This window comes from Schistocerca nitens, chromosome 5 (genome assembly GCF_023898315.1).
Source record: "Schistocerca nitens isolate TAMUIC-IGC-003100 chromosome 5, iqSchNite1.1, whole genome shotgun sequence".
In the NCBI taxonomy this organism is placed as follows: Eukaryota; Metazoa; Arthropoda; class Insecta; order Orthoptera; family Acrididae; genus Schistocerca; species Schistocerca nitens.
In genome coordinates, this window is record NC_064618.1 from 853,994,916 (window position 1) to 854,014,997 (window position 20,082).

The 20,082-nt window shown below is 45.9% G+C and overlaps 1 protein-coding gene across 1 annotated transcript in view; it reads left to right on the forward strand.

The window, feature by feature from the left end:
* The first annotated feature begins 5,706 nt into the window (after positions 1 to 5,706).
* The window catches only part of LOC126259241 (dynein regulatory complex subunit 7), a 742,488-nt gene continuing 728,112 nt past the window's right edge, over positions 5,707 to 20,082 (forward strand). The window contains exon 1 of the mRNA XM_049955864.1: positions 5,707 to 5,822. Within this exon, the coding sequence (XP_049811821.1) occupies positions 5,814 to 5,822 (9 nt within the window). The 5' untranslated portion in view covers positions 5,707 to 5,813. The remainder of the gene's footprint in view (positions 5,823 to 20,082) is intronic.

Genomic DNA, 20,082 nt, shown 5'->3' on the forward strand with positions numbered 1-20,082 from the left:
ATAGTCTTGAAAATGGCAAGTTCACCAGAATGTTAAGAAAGTCTCAGCGATCATTTTGAAACTACAAAGTGTATTTAAAGGATATTCTACGCAACGTATTTAAAAGATACTCAGCGCATTAAGTCCACTAACATTTTCTATGAATTTAATTCAGATGTAAATAAAGCACGTGTAAAAGAATGGTTTTGTTTCAGTGGTGACTTTTGTTGTCCGTGGCAACGACGCCAGTTGAAGAGCACGACGACCTCTGCTAGTGTCCTCCCATCAGTTTCCAGAGTAGAGAACTTTTATCATGCGTGTAACCATCAGTGCAGTCTCGTTACGTGCCCAAGTTGCTCTGTTAAGATCGATTCACGCTTGACGCAACAAATCGCCAAACATTGCACAGCACCTTTCAGATGACGACAGTGAGGCGGGGCGTCACTGTCAAGGTTGCTAGGGTAGAGAGTTTTAGCACTGCCGTAGGTGAGGGGAAAGACACGTAGTCTGCTAACCTTTTCTCACCTTACACACTCTTATGAAAGTAATGGATTTTGAGCTTTTGCGTCTTTTTAGGCTACATTTTGTTGCTTGCTTCGTTTTCGCGACTCATTGTAAAAGTTACAAGAGGACTAGAATATTTTTCCTATTTATATTCTTCCGCAAAAGAGGCCCGATTATGTGAAATCGAAGTGTAATTTAGGCTTTACAATACCTGTAAAAGAAGAATTCTGTACTGTGCCTAAGTATCAATATAAATTAAAAATAACATGTTTTTAAGAGCTAAAAAGCTAGCCGTATCGGAGGAACAAAACATCAATACACCGCAAGCCACCTGACTGTGTGGGACGGAGGATAGTTCTGGTACCACTAACTCATATCCCCTTTCCTGTCCCACTCGCCAATACCGCATTGGAAGAATGGTTTTCTGTAAGCGTGCATTTCTTACGTAGTGCTCATTTCGCTATGTGTATGGGGAAGGAAGTAATATGTTGCCCGTCTGTTCCAGCTAAAGTGCTCTCCCGAAATTTCAATAGCAAACCTCTCCGTAATACTCAACGCCTCTCTTGTAGCGTCTGCGACTGGAGTTTGTGGAACATCTCCGTAACGCTCTCGCACCGAGTAAACGATCCCGTAACGAAGCACAGCGCTCGTCGTTGGATCTCCTTTATCTCCCCCATCAGTCCTGCCTGGTGGGGGGCCCCAGTTGATAAACTGTACTCAAGAATCTGCAGAATAAGCACCTTCCATCGTGGATGACTTACATTTCATAGAAAAATACGTTTACTTTTGATGTCGTTTGGTTCTTTTAATAGAGAACAGACAAGTGATAAGGTAAAAAGGTTCTCTTTTCAATACTGTTCGATATGTTTGTTTGTATACATTTTCTCTAACAAATAAATGTCGAATTTCTGAAATGCTCGGACGCATATTTTTCAATTGTTTCACTTCTCAGCAGTTTGTCAGACAAACTTTGTCAACAACACCAGTTAAGAATTACGGTTTGAACATTAACAAACTGTATCGTTGCCGGTTCCTTAAGTCTGATTGTATTTTTCCGAATTCCTGTATCCAGTGTCACAGATGGAACCTCATAACATCACTTGCACACTTCAAGTGACGTGTTGACGGTCCGTTTAATGTGGATAGACCACAATTTGACAGTGGCGTCGCCTTGCGCTCCTTTGACGTCTACTGTGACTCAATCTTTATTGACAACTTGACGCAGAGCTCCCACAACGAGACAGTATTTCTGAATAGAGAGTAAACCTATTTCGTAAGTGTTCTTTTGGGTCAGTTAATTGTAGCTGCATCGTGCAACTCCCACTGCGTAGCAACGAACGAGACGGACAAAATTGTGGGGCCTCGAATTAGGAGTGTCTGTGCAGTAAGAAGGACAGTGCGTAGCCGTCGAAGATTAATTGCGTTTTTTTCAAATTTCTTTGTAGTTTTTCGAATTAGGGTCAGAACGAGTCATTCGATCCGAAGAAAAGACGCATATCCGTGTTCCAGGGATCGACGGGAGTTTAATTATTGTTGTCGGAATCGAAACCGGCGAGCGGTGTGAGCAGGAGCGAGCGTTTTGTGCCGGGCGTTATTGGCGCTGCGAGCGCGCTGTTTCTGGAGACGGTTAGAGAGGGGCGGGCGAACGAGCGCGGCCCAGCAGGAAGGCGGCGGCGCCGCGCGACCCTCGGGCCCGCCGGGGTCCGGCGCTGATTAGTGTGGCGCGCGCTCACACACACACACACACACACACACACACACACTTGCAACATGGCGGCGGCGGCGGCGTGGCGTGACGGGGGGCGGGCGGACCGGGGCCGGCGGGCTGCCAGGGTATTGCCTGGCCGCGGGGGACTGCGCCGAGGCCGCGGCGGCGGCGGGGGCGGGGGCCGCGGGGGGCGGCGGCGGGGGCCGGACCGCGGGCGAGCGCAACTTCCGTGGAGAAGAGGAGGCCGCGAGGAACGGCGGCGCCGCCGGCGAGGGAGGAACGCGCCGCACCAACATGGCCGCCCAGCGCAGCTGCAAAACACGCCGGCGCTGCTGATAACCGAGCAGAAAACGCGCCGCGCTCAGCACTGCGCCCGACACACAGATGCACCACTCTTTGACTGGGGCAGGAGCGGGAGGTTCAAAGCCGAAACGAGGTCGTTATAGTTGCGGGAAGCACACGATTCTGCCCAAAGCAAGAATGGAAATGTTGAAAGCACGAGGTCTAAAGATCTAAAGGACTCCTACGACCTCACCAATCTGAAAATCTCCCTATTGGCGACGAAGAAAAGTGGACTACACGGTGTGGTCTTAACCGCCTACGGTCTGGAGTCGGAGGCTCCAGATGTAACCTCGAGAGATGGAGAATTCCACCTGTCACTGTCTGCTGGGACTGGTAGAAGTTCAAACCGTGGACCAGTTACTTTGCTGCTTGCTCCGTCCCGGTCCTGCACTGAAGAGCTTCTTCACGCAGCTCCATATCCTCTCGAGGCTGCTCACTTTCGGTCGTTTCCACGCACTTCAGCCGGACATGTCTGCGTTACGTGAAGAATACAGAAGCCAGTCATTATATGAATAGTTTTATTTATAACAAGACGCGTTTCATATTTTGTCCCTTCTTCAGCTGACGTAATACATTTATAAATGGGTGAAAGCCCGGAACGCGTCTAGTCAGAAATAGAGTTCTATAAAAAGTGACTGCTTGCTGTATTTCTCCAAGTAATTAAATCCACTAACACGGAGCTCAGCCATTATAAACATGGATAATTAACGTTTACTTGTTTTATGTTTCTGTAAATTTATTTTTGTGTACCGTTGGATCGACGTTTCGGACATGAATAAAAAAGCAACAAGCAGAGATGAAATAAGACGACGATGATGTGCAAGCTTTCTCTTAAAACGAATTAGAAAGCTCACGCAAAATTGCATTCGGCAGTCGCCGTCAGGCTACATACAGAATTTTTCAGTTGATTACTTCCGCTCGTAAGGATAATTTACCGCAGATCCTTGTCACAGAGATCTGTTCCTAGCGACTGAAACACAATAAAAGTCTCACTTATCAGCAAAAACGGGCAAGGGAACTCAAACACGCTTCGTAGTACTCAACTCTGTCTGTAGCAGACTATACAACTTATTTAACTAGAAATAAAATTTGCAAGGCAGAACAGAAAGCCGTTTCCCATAGCGTTTCTATCAAAAATCTATCTCGTGCTCTTCACACTGACACCAAGGCCTGTTGTGGAACACAATTCAGCTGTGTAGGATCCGTATCGAATTGAACGAACAGGGGACATCAGATGCACACAGTTGCCAGCTCGTATGATCATGCGTTTGCTTTCCACGTGGAAGACTGTATGGCGCATCTATCAGGTTCAGTTATAAGGACGTTAATTAAATGTAAAGAAGAGATCGGTACAACTGTTCACATGTCTATTGAATTTATGGAGCATATTATTCATATTACAAAACATTTAATGTCGCACACGCTCAGAGACACTAATGCTGGTGTAAGCGTATTTCAACATTTGTGCAAGGAATCTATGCTGTACCTAAGTACAATTCCAACATATATGATAGAATACGAGTATACCAGCTGCTAGTTTTCCGCGTTCCGTCTGAAAACCGGACAGAAACAGCAGTTAACATAGATTAGCGTGGAGTAGTCTTTTTCTGTCTGCTTAATTCTTACCTAGCTACAAATTAGGGTTCAGACGCAGTTGTGAGTCACTGTTGATCTGCATGGGAACTGATCTGTACTTAGTGAGTTGCACCATAACGCAATCTATATTTTAGCACGTTATCTTTCGATGAGTTTAGCAATGACGCCATTTCTCACTCGAAACAGGAAAAATACACAACGCGAACTGAAAATCAATAATGATACGTCTTTTCGGTCCTTGGGCGTACTATGAGTCTTAGGACTTATTTCAGTCACCAAACTTTGTGATGATACCTTTTCTGTCAGTGAAGTGAAATTCTTTTTGACATAGCTCATCAGTAATGAGATACTTTTAACTGCTACGGTACTGTCAACAAAGAAATGGTTAGTTGACGCGTACTGCACCGGAATAATTCTTTGAGAACATCGCGGAATTCGCTGTGACCTTACGGAGGACATCGGGATTTATGTACAGGAATTGAAACAGAAAACAGGACAGGGAAGAATAAAAGTTCTTGTCAAATCTGCAACTGCTAAACACTGACTTGTAATCAACAACGCGGAACGCAAACCAATCCAATATGTGAACATCAATTTTTTTCTAGCTCTTATAAATACAATGGTGAAAAATCGCATCTCTGAGAAAGAGTTGTGCGACATAAACTAAAGTTGGTAGACGTGTTTTTATATCTGAAAGATGTTGTCTAATCAAATTTCGCGTCAGTGGCGCAAGAGTAGCGCTAATATCGCTACTACGAGGGTGCAAATCGTGTTTGCTTTAAATAGTGAGCATTAGTTACCTTTGAGACTGGTCTTGGCGACTTGATGTTAATGAAGAATGCCTTTAAGGTGAGAAAGACGTCATTATCAGCATCACAGTGAGTTTTAAGGAGTTGGTGTAGTAGGGCTACGACATGCTGGATGTTCCTTCCGCGATATTGCGGAAACACTTGGCAAGAAAGCAGCCACTGTACGTGACAGTTGGCAGCAGTGCTCGTGACAATCTACGACTGCATGAAGACTAGGCTCCGCACAGCCACGTGGCACTACCGAGAGGGAAGATCATCGCGCGCGGCGTATGGCTCTGGTGCGTCGTACTGCACCTGCAGCAGTTGTTTGTGCGCCAGTTGGCACCACAGTGACACAACGAACAGCTCCTATCCAGACGCCTATAGCGTGTATTCCACTAACCCAAACCACCACCATTTGCAACTTTAGTTGTGTCAAGCGAGAGTTCATTGCAGGGCAAGGCAGAGGTGTGTTGTGTTTTCTAATGAAAGCTGGTTCTGCCTCAGTGACAGTGATGGCCGTGTGTCGGTTAGACGGAGGCTAGTTGAGGATCTGTAACCAACCTGTGTGCGTGCTAGACATACTGGACCTACACCTGGAGTGTGGTTTCGCATGACAGCAGGAGCACTCTCGTGGCTATCCCACCCATCCTGGTTGCAAATCTGTATGTCAGTCTCGTGACGCGAACTGTTGTGCTGCCATTCATGAACATCAACAGGATAACGTTCGCCCAGATACCGCTGTTGTAATCCAACATGCTCTACAGAGTGTCGACATGTTGCCTTGGTCTGCTCGATCATGAGATCTGTCTCCAGTCGAGCACGTATGGGAAATCATCGGACAACTCCAGCGTCATCCATTACCAGCATTAACCGTCCCTGTGTCGACCGATCAAATGAAACAGGTATGGAACTCCGTCCCACAAACTGAAATCCGGCACCCGTACGACACGATACATCTATGTCTACAAGCTTGCATTCAGCATTCTGGCGGTTACACAAATTATTAATGTACCAGCATTTCAGATTTGCAATTTATCTCGTTCTTAAATTAACCTGCGATCTTGCAGTTTTTTTTTATTATTCTCGTGTCAGAAACATACCGGTACATGTACATGCATTTAACGCAGTTATGATTAAATTACTTTTGAGCAAAACTTGTCCACTTCCAGTGCATTTTCTGTTGCTTATTGAAGATCATCTTCTGTACAGGAGACTGGGCACAATCAACGCCGAAACATGTGCCGAACTGTCTGTTCTCCACAGTCACACAATCATTTGGATCAGTGTATCCTCATCTTGCCAAGTTAACGTTTCATCCTCCAACTCCGGATCTCAGTCTATTCAGGGACTTCCAAATTGTCCATTCCCCGTCGTGGCCTGGAGGTAAAGCTTCAACAACTCTTTTCCAACCAGTGGGAAGGTGGGTCGTAGCCTTCCATAGCTGTAACCTAGCTTTTTCAGTAGTGATTCTAAGTTCCTCTGATATCCTAATGAAACTCCTACTTGACTTCTGTCGTTGCGGATGCGGTTCGTGCCCATACAGAGGATGGGTAATTTCTTGTTCCACTGCCTTTCTTTCCTTGTTCGCCGCTATCTCTCTTCGAACAGGTGGTGGTGCTATCCCTCCGAGGTGGTAAATCCATTCGCCTGGAGTGGATTTCAAGCAACATGTTATAATTTTGCGGGTTTCGTTGAGAGCTTCATCCACCTGTTTGGCATGAGTTGAATTATACCAGACGGGAGAGGTATACTCTGTCGCAGAATAGCATAGTGCCATTGCAGATGTTCGGATTGTTTCAGGTTGACTACCCCACTGTGATCCGGCCAGTTTCCGTAGGAGATTGTTCCTAGTGGAAACTTTCGATTTGCATTTCTTGCAGTGCTTTTTGAAAGTGAGAGATCTGTCAAGTGTCATTCCTAGGTATTTTGGAGTCATGTAGTGTTCAGTTCGATCCCCGTCCATACTATTTTCAACTTGCGAGTGGCTTCCTTGTTTCTTAAATGGAAAGCACACACTTGGGTATTTGAAGCGTTTGGTTTAAGCTGGTTTGTGTTGTTGGCTAAAATGGCTCTGAGCACTATGGGACTCAACTGCTGTGGTTATCAGTCCCTTAGAACTTAGAACTACTTAAACCTAACTAACCTAAGGACATCACACACATCCATGCCCGAGGCAGGATTCGAACCTGCGACCGTAGCAGTCCCACGGTTCCGGACTGCGCGCCTAGAACCGCGAGACCACCGCGGCCGGCTTTGTGTTGTTGTATCTGGATAGATCTTCAAGGGCATTCGTGAGGTTGCTCTCCACTGTTTCAAAATCTGTGCTCTGGCGGGCTAGAACGAGGTCGTCAGCATATAAGAAGCTCCTGGTGTTTGGGGCTATAGGTTGGTCGTTCCTGTATATATTAAACAGAACTGGAGCCAAAACACTTCCTTGCGAGGGGCCATTCTTCTGTAGTCTCCATCGATTACGCTGTCCTTGAAAGTCGACGAAGAACCTGGGATTCTGCAGAAGGGAGGTGATGAGTCTGGTCAGACCTAAATCTTTGGTCAGATTGTAGACCTTGACTAGTAGTAGCTGGTGACTGACCGTACCATACACCGCTGATAAGTTGACAAATGCGACTCCTATCACCTTCCGAGCTTCAAAACTATCTTCTATACACTGTGTGAGATTTAGCAGTTGTCCAGTACAGCTTTTATCTGGACGAAATCCAGATTGGTGAGGTATAAGTGAGGGCCAATTGCAGGTGATAGGCGACTTAAAATCAGTCTTTCCAGCATTCTGTAAAGATAACAAAGTAGTGCGACTGGTCTAAAATTCTTTGGATCATTTCCTTCTTTGCCAGGTTTGAGCAAAGCAATCAATCGACTCTTCCGCCATATGCTTGGAGTTTGGTTTCTGCTTACGCAGTTATCGAAAATTAGGAGAATCCGTTTCTTTGTATTTAAGCCGGTTCGTTTATCATGCAAGCCAGCTGATTTGCCATTTTTACTTTGTTTGATAGCCTTCTGTAGTTATTCCATGCTGAATGATGATGTAAGGTCATTACTCTCCTCTTGCTCTTCTTTTTGCAATTTCGGTATTTGTGTGTTGGCCTCCCGTTCATCAGTAACTGATGTGCTACTTGATCGGCAGGTACCTCGTACCGGGCGTTCCTGTGAAGACGATGCTAATTGCTAATATTCTGCTGATAGTTCCGCTCTGCCAAAACTACCCTTTCCGTGGTTTTGGTACAGCATAAATGATGTAGGTAGTAAATGGTATGATTACTGGTAGTATTGGTATCGTTAGTAGGGAAAGAAAGATAAATGAGTGTGTGAGACAGAAACTGGGGACCCACGACTTCTCTTAATTTTTATTTGTTTGTTTCTTTTGCACATAATTAGAAACGTACATAGTCCATCGTGTATTTTACAACCTTACAAAATACACATTATATTTCATAACTAATAAAAATCTGTTGATCGTGTAACCTCTGCGCTTTCATGTAACCAAAGCGATTACACTCGATGCAAGTACGGTTTATATGCACGAACATGAAGTCTATAATTATTGTTGTTGGTTTGGCCTCAATAAAAAGTTCTTCATCAGAATCAAAGGCAAAAATTTCCTGTTATTTATTAGTGATATGTGCGAAAGTTGTTTATGAATAACAGAAACAAATTGTTCAGATGGCTCTGAGCACTATGGGACTTAACTTCCGAGGTCATCAGTCCCCTAGAACTTAGAACTACTTAAACCTAACTAATCTAAGGACATCACACACATCCATGCCCGAGGCAGGATTCGAACCTGCGACCGTAACGGTCGCGCGGTTCCAGACTATAGCGCCTAGAACCGCTCGGCCACGCCGGCCGGCTAACAGAAACATTTTTATGTAAGTTCGACGAAGTACTGAAACGATGTTTGATATGTTTTTGTTTTGCGTCTTCTTTTGAGAAAATTGCATTTTCTAGAGCTATATGATAAATTTGTATGGTTTTTTTTATTTTTACTACAACATCCCTCTGTTTCACGTTCCAAATCAATAACTTTCGAATAAAACCTAAACTAAACATTGACAAATTTTGCTATAAATACTGTTTATTTTTAAGCAACGGACATGAAGATAACTATGTAGAACAAAAATGTTACATAGGTTATGCGATCTTTTATATATCCTCACTCAGTTTCTAAACGGCTCACCGCTTCCGGTTTCTACAGGAATCTAGTGAGACAAATCGCATTTGAAAAACGACTATCAAAATGAGGTAACGTTAGATAAGTATGCACCACATTTATCGTACATCTAGTAAGACACAGATCGCATATGCAGAAAAACTATTGAAGTGAGGTAACGCCCAACGCCCGATAGGTATGCAGCACATGTAACGTACAGGTGACGCTGTTACGGTCGTAACTGACCAAGGCTACTAGGGAAACTACCGTAGTCCACGCTTACTTACGACAGTCTACGGTAGTTTTACAACAGTACATGGTTGCATTATACTTCCTGTTTTTTATCACTTTATGGAGAAACCAAGTTATCTGACCAGGAGTGTGCGAAGGTACGGGATCACTGGCGACGTGGAAGGTGACGCACACGGGCCTGGCTTGTGGAGCAGGTGTCGGGCGGACAGCATACGCGCAGGCGGGCACGGTGCGCTAGCTCGCCAGCCACCAGCTGCCTCGTAGCAGCGCGCCGGCGCGTGTGAACCCGCTCCTGCACGCCGTCTTCTTCTTCCTCCTCCTCCTCCTGCTCCTCCTCCTCCGCTTCCTGCAACTAGCGAGCCAGGCGGAATTACCGAGGGGAGGATCTTGTTATAAGCGGGCCGGCCGGGGACAGGGCCGCGTTAATAATTTACCCGCGGGTCACTGAAAGGCCGACCCCACCGAGCGCTAACATTTTTCCGGACAAGTCGACGACGTCCAGGGTAGGTGACAACCGGTCCGCCCCCAGGCGACATCGTGCTGTTCCAGATTCCGCGAAAAACTTGAGATTGTGCCGTCATAAAGGGAATTCACTAAAAAATTGACTGAGTCTCTACAATTCACTTTCTATCATCATGGTAAAAAATTTCAGTCTTGCTAAACAGTGACAGCTGAGAAGGCTACATGGTTATATGATATGGATGCTGATGTTTCACATGCCTTTTTACGACACAGTACAGAAATTATAGAAGTGTTACAAGTTTATAATATATGATGCGAGTGTATCCAAAGTAGGTATGTGAGACGATTTAGTTAACGTTATCACGTCTACGTACATTGGTCTTTTTAGTTGCAGAATGAAGCTACTGAAAAGACCGCTGACTGATAACTTTTATTATTAAGTTTTCCAGTGATCGAATTTTGCAAATAGTAGCTACTGTGACTATCATGAAATTTAACATTTCATCTTCCTGTGAAATGCGTATCCTTCATACTTGACACGTGAAAAGAATAACGACACGAATACTCGTAATGGACAAACAAGAATTTCCGATCTCGGAGTTGTAGATGCAGACTAATGCTGTGACATTAAAAATCAAGCAGTACCACTCACTACACTGTTTTTTTTGCCGTTAATTAGACAGTCGTTAGATATGAACTACGCATTAAGTTTTGATTTCACCTTTTAGAAGTCTCCCTAGCAATCTGCTGAAATTATGTGGAGAAACGATGGAAAATTAAGTCGAAACTACAGGAACAGAATTTAAAGTAAGCAGTCTCCACCCTTCCCAGGTCACCTCGTATAAAGAGTGATTTAAAAAAATGTCCCTGAGGGCGTTCTCGCAGCGTATACGCAACGTGGCGCTGCTACGTTGCGGGTATATAAGCACCGACATGTAGGCGAGGGCATTCCTGTGTGACGTTCTTGTCTGTCTGACGTGCAATGGGGGTGCTAAATGCGGAAACGTGAACTATGGTGACGTTATTACCAAATGCATTCAAAGAGGACCAACGTGCTGTTATTCTTTGGTTGGCTGCCGAAGGACAAACACCGGTAGACATCCATCGGAGAACGAAGAATGGGTGTGCGGCAGCATGTCTGCCGAAAACAGCCGTTGTGGCGTGGTGCGACACAAGATGCCCGTCGAGCTGGAAGGTCAGCCTCATCCGTGACAGACACTCCAACTCCCGCCCTATAGTCCTGACCTCTCGCCACGCGATTATCATGCCATCGGTCGCTTAAAAAAGGCCTCGAAGGGTCGACGATTCCTCTCGGACGAGGACGTGCAGCAGGTAGTTACGGATTTCTTCACGCAGCGGGATACGATGTTTCACGAAAAGAGTATCTTCAAACTGGTGCGAAGATGGGACGATTGCCTCAGTGCTGAAAGCAGTTTTGCCTGATTGGCGTACCGAGTCGGTCGGGACTGTGCGCCCTTCGAACGAAAACTTCTGCATGGCCCGACATATTGTATCGTTGCTGCATCAGTTCTAACACTTCTTCAGTGAACTAATGGCTGTATCGCCGTCCAGAATTATTCGTCCTCTTTACTTTTAATTACGCGAATTTGTTCGGTTACGAGTTCTGGTCGCATAGCGGTACCGTACAGTGTGTGGTCCTGCTAGCTATGGCGCAACATAAGGCCTCAAAACGACTGTTCGACATTCAGCTGCTGCACTTAACACTGAACGCGTGTCAAAGCCGAGAAAAACTGTGTAAAGCGAAGTGGCTCTGCCGCTGACCGAGTGTTTGCAGCAGTGTACACGTTTTGGCGTGTTGTTGTACAGGTGAAGTCAGATAGGTGTTGGAAGTGGAATACGTGACGACGTTACATTTAGTCACCGAGCCACCGTGTACGTAGTAGGCTGCAGTGAGCCCGGGAAGGTCGGCGGCTCGGAGTGACGGTTGCGCAGCACGCGACAGCGGACCGGCCGACGACTGCACAGATAGCCGACCCCCGGCGCGATGCGCGCGCTGATACGGCAGGGCGGCCGCGCGCACAGTGTGAGCAATTACTTACCGCGCCAACGCGCGCCGCCGCGCCGCTCATTAGCCGTGGCCGGCTGCGAACGCAGGCCGCGTGGGGAATTCCTCTCCTGCAGCCTTGGGCCGCGGCGCCGGGCGCAGCCTCGCGGAGCGCACTGGCGCGCCGCCTCGCAGACGCCGTGCAGCGCCCGGTGGATTCTGTGTGTGCGAGGAGGGCGGCACGCCAAGTGCAACGAGTTCAAACGAACACCAAAGGAGGTACGACGGACTTGGAAACAATATGGCGGCAGAGATTCGAAAAATATTTTCGGTTCCCGATGGCAGTTCACAGTCTACTGTACCTTTCCAATTTGCACTAAAGAAAAGTACGATATTCGTGGTGAATTTAGATATGCTTACATTAAATTAGGATATGATTTGGAGCTAAGTCGTAAGATATACACTTATTCGGATACTTGTGTTCAAAAGGAAGAAAACGAGAAACAACTCTCGCTTACTCCATTGTTCGAAGACTCGCTTTGTGTCATTTGGGTTACACTGTACTTCAATATATCCTCTAACCAACACACGGGATGGAAAGATATCTTCAGTGGAAGCGGCGAGCATGATTCTGCCTATAAAAAGACTCGAAAAAAGAAGGAGCATTAGAAACACTTAAAAATAAAATCCATCTTCTATCTTTTCAATAGCGTTTTTACTGTGCGAATGTAGATTTCGAAGTCACATCATCATCGTTACGGTTTCAGTTGTCACCTAAGGGCTTCCCTGGCAATGTCAACAGCGGAGAAAAGCGTATCTGCGACGTTTCCTCATGTCTTTTACACGAAGGTAACAAAACTCATGGGGTAGCTATACGCACGTGTATAGCTGGCGGTAGCATCGCGTACAGAAGGTACGAAAGAGCAGTCATTTGTACTCAGGCGAATCATATGACATGATTATGGCCGCTCGACGGGAATTAAGGCTCTGAACGCGGAATGGTAGTTGGAGCTAGATACATGGGACATTCCATTTCGGGTGTCGTCGGGGAATTCAGTATTCCGAGATGCACAGTGTCAAGAGTGTGCCGAGAATGGCATTACCTCTCACCTGGCAAAACCCGGTGGTCCGACGGCCTTTGCTTAACGACCGAGAGCAGCAGCTTTGCGTAGAGTTGTCAGTCCTAACAGACAAGCAGCACTGCGTGAAATAACCGCAGAAATCAATCTGGGAATTACGACGAACGTATCCGTTAGGAGAGCGCGGCGAAATTTGGCGTCAAAGAGCTACGGCAGCAGATAATCGACGCTATCAGCACGACATCGCTTGCAGCGCCTCTCCTGTGCTCGAGACCGTATCGGTTGGATCGTAGACGACTGGAAAACCGCGGCTTGGTCATATAAGTTCCGATTTCAGTTGTAAGGTCTGGCGGTAGCATTCGGGCGTGGCGCAGACATCAGGAAGCCATCGACTCAGGTTGTCATCAAGGCACTGTGCGAGCTGGTGGTGGTGGCGGCTCCATAATGGTGTGGGGTGTGTTTACATGGAATGGACTAGGTCTTCTGGTCCAATTGAACCGATCATTGACTGAAAATGGTGATGTTCGGCTACTTGGAGGCCATTTTCAGCCATTCCCAGACATGTACCGGGCCACAATTTTCGCGACTGGTTTGAAGAACGTTCTCGATAGGTGGAGCGAATGACTTGACCACTAGTATCACCCGATTTCAATCCCATCCAAAGTTTAAGGGACATAATCGACAGGTCAGTTCGTACACAAAATCCTGCCTCGGTAATTTTGGACGGCTCTAGATGCAGTATGGCACAGTTTTTCTACAGGAGACTTCCAGTCACTTGTTGAGTCCACGCCACGTCGAGTTGCTGCAAAAGGAGGTCCGACACCATATTAGGAGATTTTGCAAGGCTTTTGTCACCAGACTGTGTATGTGCCTTCACAATGAAGTAACTCAAATGTTGTTTGTACTGTTATATCTACCTATTCAATTTCCCCTCACAGTGACATAACGATAGAAGCTCTGATGATCATGATGTGACTTCGGAATGTAAACTGACAGAACGAAAGCGGTTCTGGAAAAGCCGTACACGGGTTTTATCATTAAGTTTTCCATTTATTTCACTGTCAGCCAGAGGCTGAAGGGGACCTCTGTGAACACCAACCCATAGTTTCGGATTTGCCAAGAATATCCCGTAGGACTGTCATTCAGATGGAAGCGTAGGGTTTAATGGCCGGCGACGACGAATTTATGAGAGACGGAGCAGAAGATATACTGGAGAAAGTCGATCACACGATTTCAAACGAACTACCCATTCCATTTGCCTCGAGTAGTGTAGAAAAATCACGGAAAACCTTCTGGACGGCCGAACAGCGACTCGAACCGTCTTTCTGCCAAATGCGAGTCCACTGTGTTACCACTGTGCCACTTCTCGAATCAGTATACATGTTTAGCAGTAAGGAAGCAACTTCGGGTTCTCTTTACATGTTCCGATGGCAGTAGTTTAAGAAAAACAGCAAAATTTTACAGTGGTCCACGGCGTTACAGTCATTTCACATTCCAGTTCATATAACTGAAAAGGAGAAATAAGGATAACGCAGTTTTGCCTGGTGGTCGAATGCTTTATTATATAGACTCGACGTGCGCGAGTCAGATTCACTAGCTTCCTCCCGTCGTTTGCTGGAGAAGCACACTCGGTTGCCGACGGTCTTTGGCAGCACGTCAGCGTTACTCTTTCATTAGAATTTCATTTTCCGATATTATGGATCGGAAGACGGAAGGCAGCGGCCGCTAGGAGCGGCGCGCCGGCGGCAGCTGGCGCGTAGGCGTGGCGCGCGGCCGCGCTGCGCGTCCTTTGTTCGGCGGCCGGCTGCGCCACGCGGCCCGGCGCGGCGCCGCGGCGGGTATTTTCCGCGGGGGACTCGCGAGGGGGTGGCGGGGGGGAATGGGTCGGGAGGGGGGGGGGGCGGGCGCCGGCCGGCCGGCCAGCCGCGCCGCGCCGCGCCGGAAGTTGCCGCTAGCAACGCCGGGCCGGCGAGCGCCAGTTTTTGTGGCCGCCGCCGCAGCTCTGCGCCGCGCCGCGCCCGGGCCGCGCTACAAAGGCTGGCGCCAGCCCACGCGCGCTCGCGCCCTCCCGCTGGCGCGAGCGACAGAGACAGGAAAAAAGTCGAAGTCGAATTTGGTTATCGACCCGCGCGGGGGCGCAGCTTTCCGGCGGGGCCACCGCCGCTTGCGCGGCCTCAGGGTACCACCCGCTGTCTTTACGCGTCGGAACGCGGGCAAATGCCGTCTATTATTTCTCATCTGCTTCCGTCGCAGTGTCACGAGGCAACTGCTCAAAAACAAAATCACCGCTCAGAAGTCTTCCTGTATCTTAGCAAACACGTTACTAGTAGCACGTCCTTCTACTTCCACTCCCTAATCTGTTTCGTACGATAGTCAGTTATTCGTAGACTTTACAGATGAAACCGTAAATTAATAATTAGTCCTGCGGTCCTGGTAATATTACCCACGGTTCCCCTCCTGTTAATTCATTCACTGTGCTTCGTAGTTGTCATAATCAAAGACGACTTCCAGGAATGTTGCGCGAATGAAGGTACACTAAAACAAAGAAACAAGGCTGTTAGATGTTAGTCATATTGGCGGCTCCAAGTATTAACACTTAAACTCCAAACTGACAGTTTTACGGGAGATGCAAAATAAGTTTAAATCCAAATTTGTTTCAATGTTATTGCAACTTCACAGATAAACACTTAAAAATGAAGCGGCTTAAACATCATGTTCCAGTGTTCTCCACTTGTCTTCAAAAATGGGCTTTCAGGACTTGACGATGTTTGTCACTGTAGCTCCTGTAACTTCTGTTAGGCGGTCGGCAGAAACTCGTCAGATGCCCATTCGAGAACGTCGCAGGATGATAGCTGCCTGGTTCTAGATCGCTTCTGGACAAGCATACGCTTTGCTTCTTCCTGGTAAGTGTACTTCAAGTACACTTCGTACGGTCATCCTCGTGGCACAGCAATTTCCCATACTTTACTCCATTTCACCATATTTTTATTGATGTCGTACACCAACTGTTGTTTCTGCTCCACTTTCTTGAAGTCATATATTAAGTTCTGACGCACTTCGTCAACTGTATATGGCTTTTCATCGACCTTACTCATTCTAATTAAGGTGACCCACTGATGCGTATCGTACACACAGTAGTTCTTCTTTCGACCAGAGCGTGCACTGAGTCACCTTCAATCTGGGAGTACTCCATTTCTAGAAAGCGATGTGTGGTTGATATACCAAACTTAACAGATTCAGTGACAAACATAGGGAACAGGTGTCAGTTCCTATTCGGTCCTCCCAAATTATCCGAGTAGAATATGCATATTTTACCACCTTCACCAGCTTGTATCTGTAAGAAATGGTAAACACAGCTGGCTGTTTCGTTTGCGCCACGATGATCAGTGGCCCCATTCCAGACGTAGCACGTCGTATACTGTCAAACTGAAGATGGAGTATTCCCGTTTGTAGTAATAATGAAGGCTCTCATCAGGCTGAGACGGAACCAACACTGCCTGCAGATCGAAACATGCACTCATAATGGGCTTGTCCGAGACCGAAGGGAGGGACTGCCACGAACTACATACTAGATATCTTGACTGTTGGGGGCTCAGTATAGGAGTGGGGGTGCGTTTGAAGGTCGCTTTTATATGTTATTCTCGAATAACCCGAAAGCTAACGGCTGTAGCGAAAACGTATCTCAGTACAAAATTTAACTTCATAAAATTCCCTACAAAAAGGCCCTGTTCATTTTTTTCTGTAGAATTGAAAGTTTGCGCGTAGCGAAAGATAGAATATGAAAAATTTGCGCATGGTTCATGAAGGCGAGATATAACATTGCAGGTTGCATAAAGCGACATCCGTGGGGGACAGCTGAAGCACCCTGTATTTGCTGGGCTTGAGCCATTCCTGGGAAATTCTGTGCATCTTTGCAGTGCTCATTCCGGCTTGAGGTACTTGCTGCTTATTTCCTTGTGTAATGTGATTCTGCACAAGGAAAGCTGTTTATGTGCTCTCGCACTGACTCCATTTTTTCAAATTGTATTGAATTCGCCCTTTTGCACTGTTTTCCTATCGTATGGGACTACAAAATTCCGTCTGCTCCCAGTTTTTCCATGTCAGTCCTCACCCACATGTCTGTAATAGAGAGGGTATGCAGAAACATTTTCTGACACACCTTAATGTTATTCCCATCAACTGTTAGAGAGAATAGTCTTGAAAATTTTTCTTCTTGATTCAGTCACATCTCAGATCTGTGTTTCGCTGACATTTTTCACATGTTGATAGAAATTCTCGCCGACTGCTGAGTTCTGCCCTCTGCCAAAACTGTTAAAAATATCCTACCTATGTTCCTGGGTTACTTTATTATGATATTTCAGTCAGCATGAGTTGGGATTACATCCAGGCTTCATTAATCTAGCTTCAGTTTCAGCATTCTTTGGGTCCTCTGTTGAGGGATTCCTTCGCTGTATTTACTACCCATTCTAATGGTTTCCTACTCCTTTTACGCGTCTTCCTTTCATTTCTTGAGCATCGCCGTGCTCTGAGTCTAATGTGGGGCGTGTTGCATTATGTTCCACTGCGGAGGTGGATGGAGAAGCAGGATTGCCCATCAGTTTATGAGGAGTTATCTCCTGGAATAAAGATGCATGGTGTTAAAATTAAATGTCTAAATCATACTTTTTCCCGAAATGCGTGCACTACAAAACCATTTTAGATCCTTTTTTTTATACAGGGAATATTCTTTCATTCACCTAATCTAGAGCAATAAATTCATTTTAATAGTCTTAGCACATAAGAAAACACAAACATGCTTTGCTTTTACATATGTAGTCATTAATGATTATTTAGGGTAGTACTGTCCACACCAGTAACCATAGTAAAAATAATAATAACAACAATAATAATGTAGTTACAACTACTGTACTAATTAAATTACACTAGCCAACAAAATTTTATTTTTTTCCGCAACTGGAATGAAAACTGCTAATCTTTATATTTTCGGGTATGCCGATAGGGAAAATGTCAATGACAATGGAAGATTAGCTCTCGTTTTGAAGTTATGATAACTTTTTACATTATTGCCTATATATGCTTATGCATGTATCCCTTGTCGTTATCCCTCGGAGGAAGGTCACTAAAGGCATCCCACTTTGCCTGGTGCTTGTAGTTTTCTGCTGCTGATTCCCTGCTTATTGTCCATCAACAATTGGCTAACATTGGTGCACTCCACTTTCCCTTGTATGTCTTTTCCATATCCAAAATTCGCTGGTGGAAGCGATCTCAGTGCTCGTCGGTTACAGCACCACAGTTCTCAGGGAAGAAGCGCAAGTGGGAATCTAGGAAATGTAACTTCAATAATTCGAAGTCTTATCAGTGGTATTTCAAGGAGCAGCGTGTTACGTTTTTGAAACCCTTCCAAGAAACAATAAAAATAAGTTCTGGCCTTCCCTACAAATTAGCGGATTGCATCGTTTCCAGACCCAACATTCAACGCAGACTATTTGGTGATTGTTGAAGCTGAAGGAGCTCGACACCATATCGTATAGGAATCCTACGGAAAAAACATCCACCAATAGCACTACATCTTCAGTACCTGGTAATAGAAATGGAGGAGACGAGACTGAATCAACTGATACTCGCGAAGTTCACGAGGAGTTTAGGGATTGATTTAACGAGATCGAAATTGAAAATAATAGTAGTCGATGCAACGGTCGAGAATAAAACGTGACTGCGAAACTGACTTTTATTTGAAGATAGTTCGAAACGATGGCAATCGCGACCCTTACGTTTGGTGTTCGGCAAATACGTACACTACCCAATATGAGAAAGGTTACCAGAATTTATCTTTCAGTGCGTTGCAGTTGTGTATATGGCGAAAGGCTTTTCTCTTAAGCTGGCTTTGTTCACGAATACAAGCGAAAACAGCGTATAATACCCGTTAACTTCTTTGTGTTCATTCACCGTAATTTGCCACTAGTTGAGTGGCAGCACTATTAGTGTTTTTTTGTTAAAATTAATAATAAACAGTGTTTTCATCTGAAGGTATTGTGGTTTTAAATGTGTTTAGAGCATCTTACAAGTGGGTTCGATTTTGTAAGACTTTTACAAGTTTTTGAAAATTCAGAATCCGTCAGGTACTGGCTTAAATAGCCATCTATACCTGGTATGGACACATACCTTAGAAAACTAAGGGAGGGGGGGGGGGGAGCGGTATCATGTTGCACATCCAGTGACAGATTACACACTTGAGCTCCTTGCTTTCCTCATTCCCTCCCCCCGCGGAACCCCCGGAAGCTGATCAAGGTCACCCACGGGAATCACCCAGTCAATTGTGCTACATTGAAGGTCATGTGACATAAAAATGGCGGTAACCCCCTCCACTCCCCAGTGGGCCAATGAGGACCATGCACGCCTCCACACCTGCATCTTCTATAACTGAGACGCTTGAGTGGGAGGGTTACTTTGGAGCTGGACAGCATGGTGAGAGGAGGTGTCGTTTTGTTAACTTGTTAACAACAAACAACGTCACGTAACGTCAGTTGATTTCTATTGGCTCTGAGCACTATGGGACTCAACTGCTGAGGTCATAAGTCCCCTAGAACTTAGAACTACTTAAACCTAACTAACCTAAGGACACCACACACATCCATGCCCGAGGCAGGATTCGAACCTGCGACCGTAGCGGTCGCGCGGTTCCAGACTGTAGCGCCAGAACCGCTCGGCCACCAGCGGCCGGCTGATTTCTATTACTCAATGACAATATTACATGACACCACCAGAGGCCATGCCCAGACAGATATGTAAGTACTCCCAGTTTTACGTATTTTTCCATATTTTTCTTAATTTCCCCAGTTTGACCTATTTTCTAACTGGCGGCACTCTGAAGCATAGGGAGGGATTGTCTCTATTTCTAACAAATTATGTCACTCTACATCTATATGTTAATAACAGCATTACATGGCACCAGCAGATGCCTTACCTAGACACATATGTAAGAACTGTCAATAATTTCCTCAATTTTACACATTGCATCTAATTACGCGAGTTCTGTGTCAATATAGCGGGCCATCGTGTCACGACGTCGCGTCATGACGACGCGTTGGAGTGTCGCATTGAGTCGAGTCGACCTCATGATGTTGTCAGCTTTGATCCCGGTTTATGTATGATTGCTAAGCCACCACTCCATTATTAGTATATGACGTCACAGTGTTAGAAAC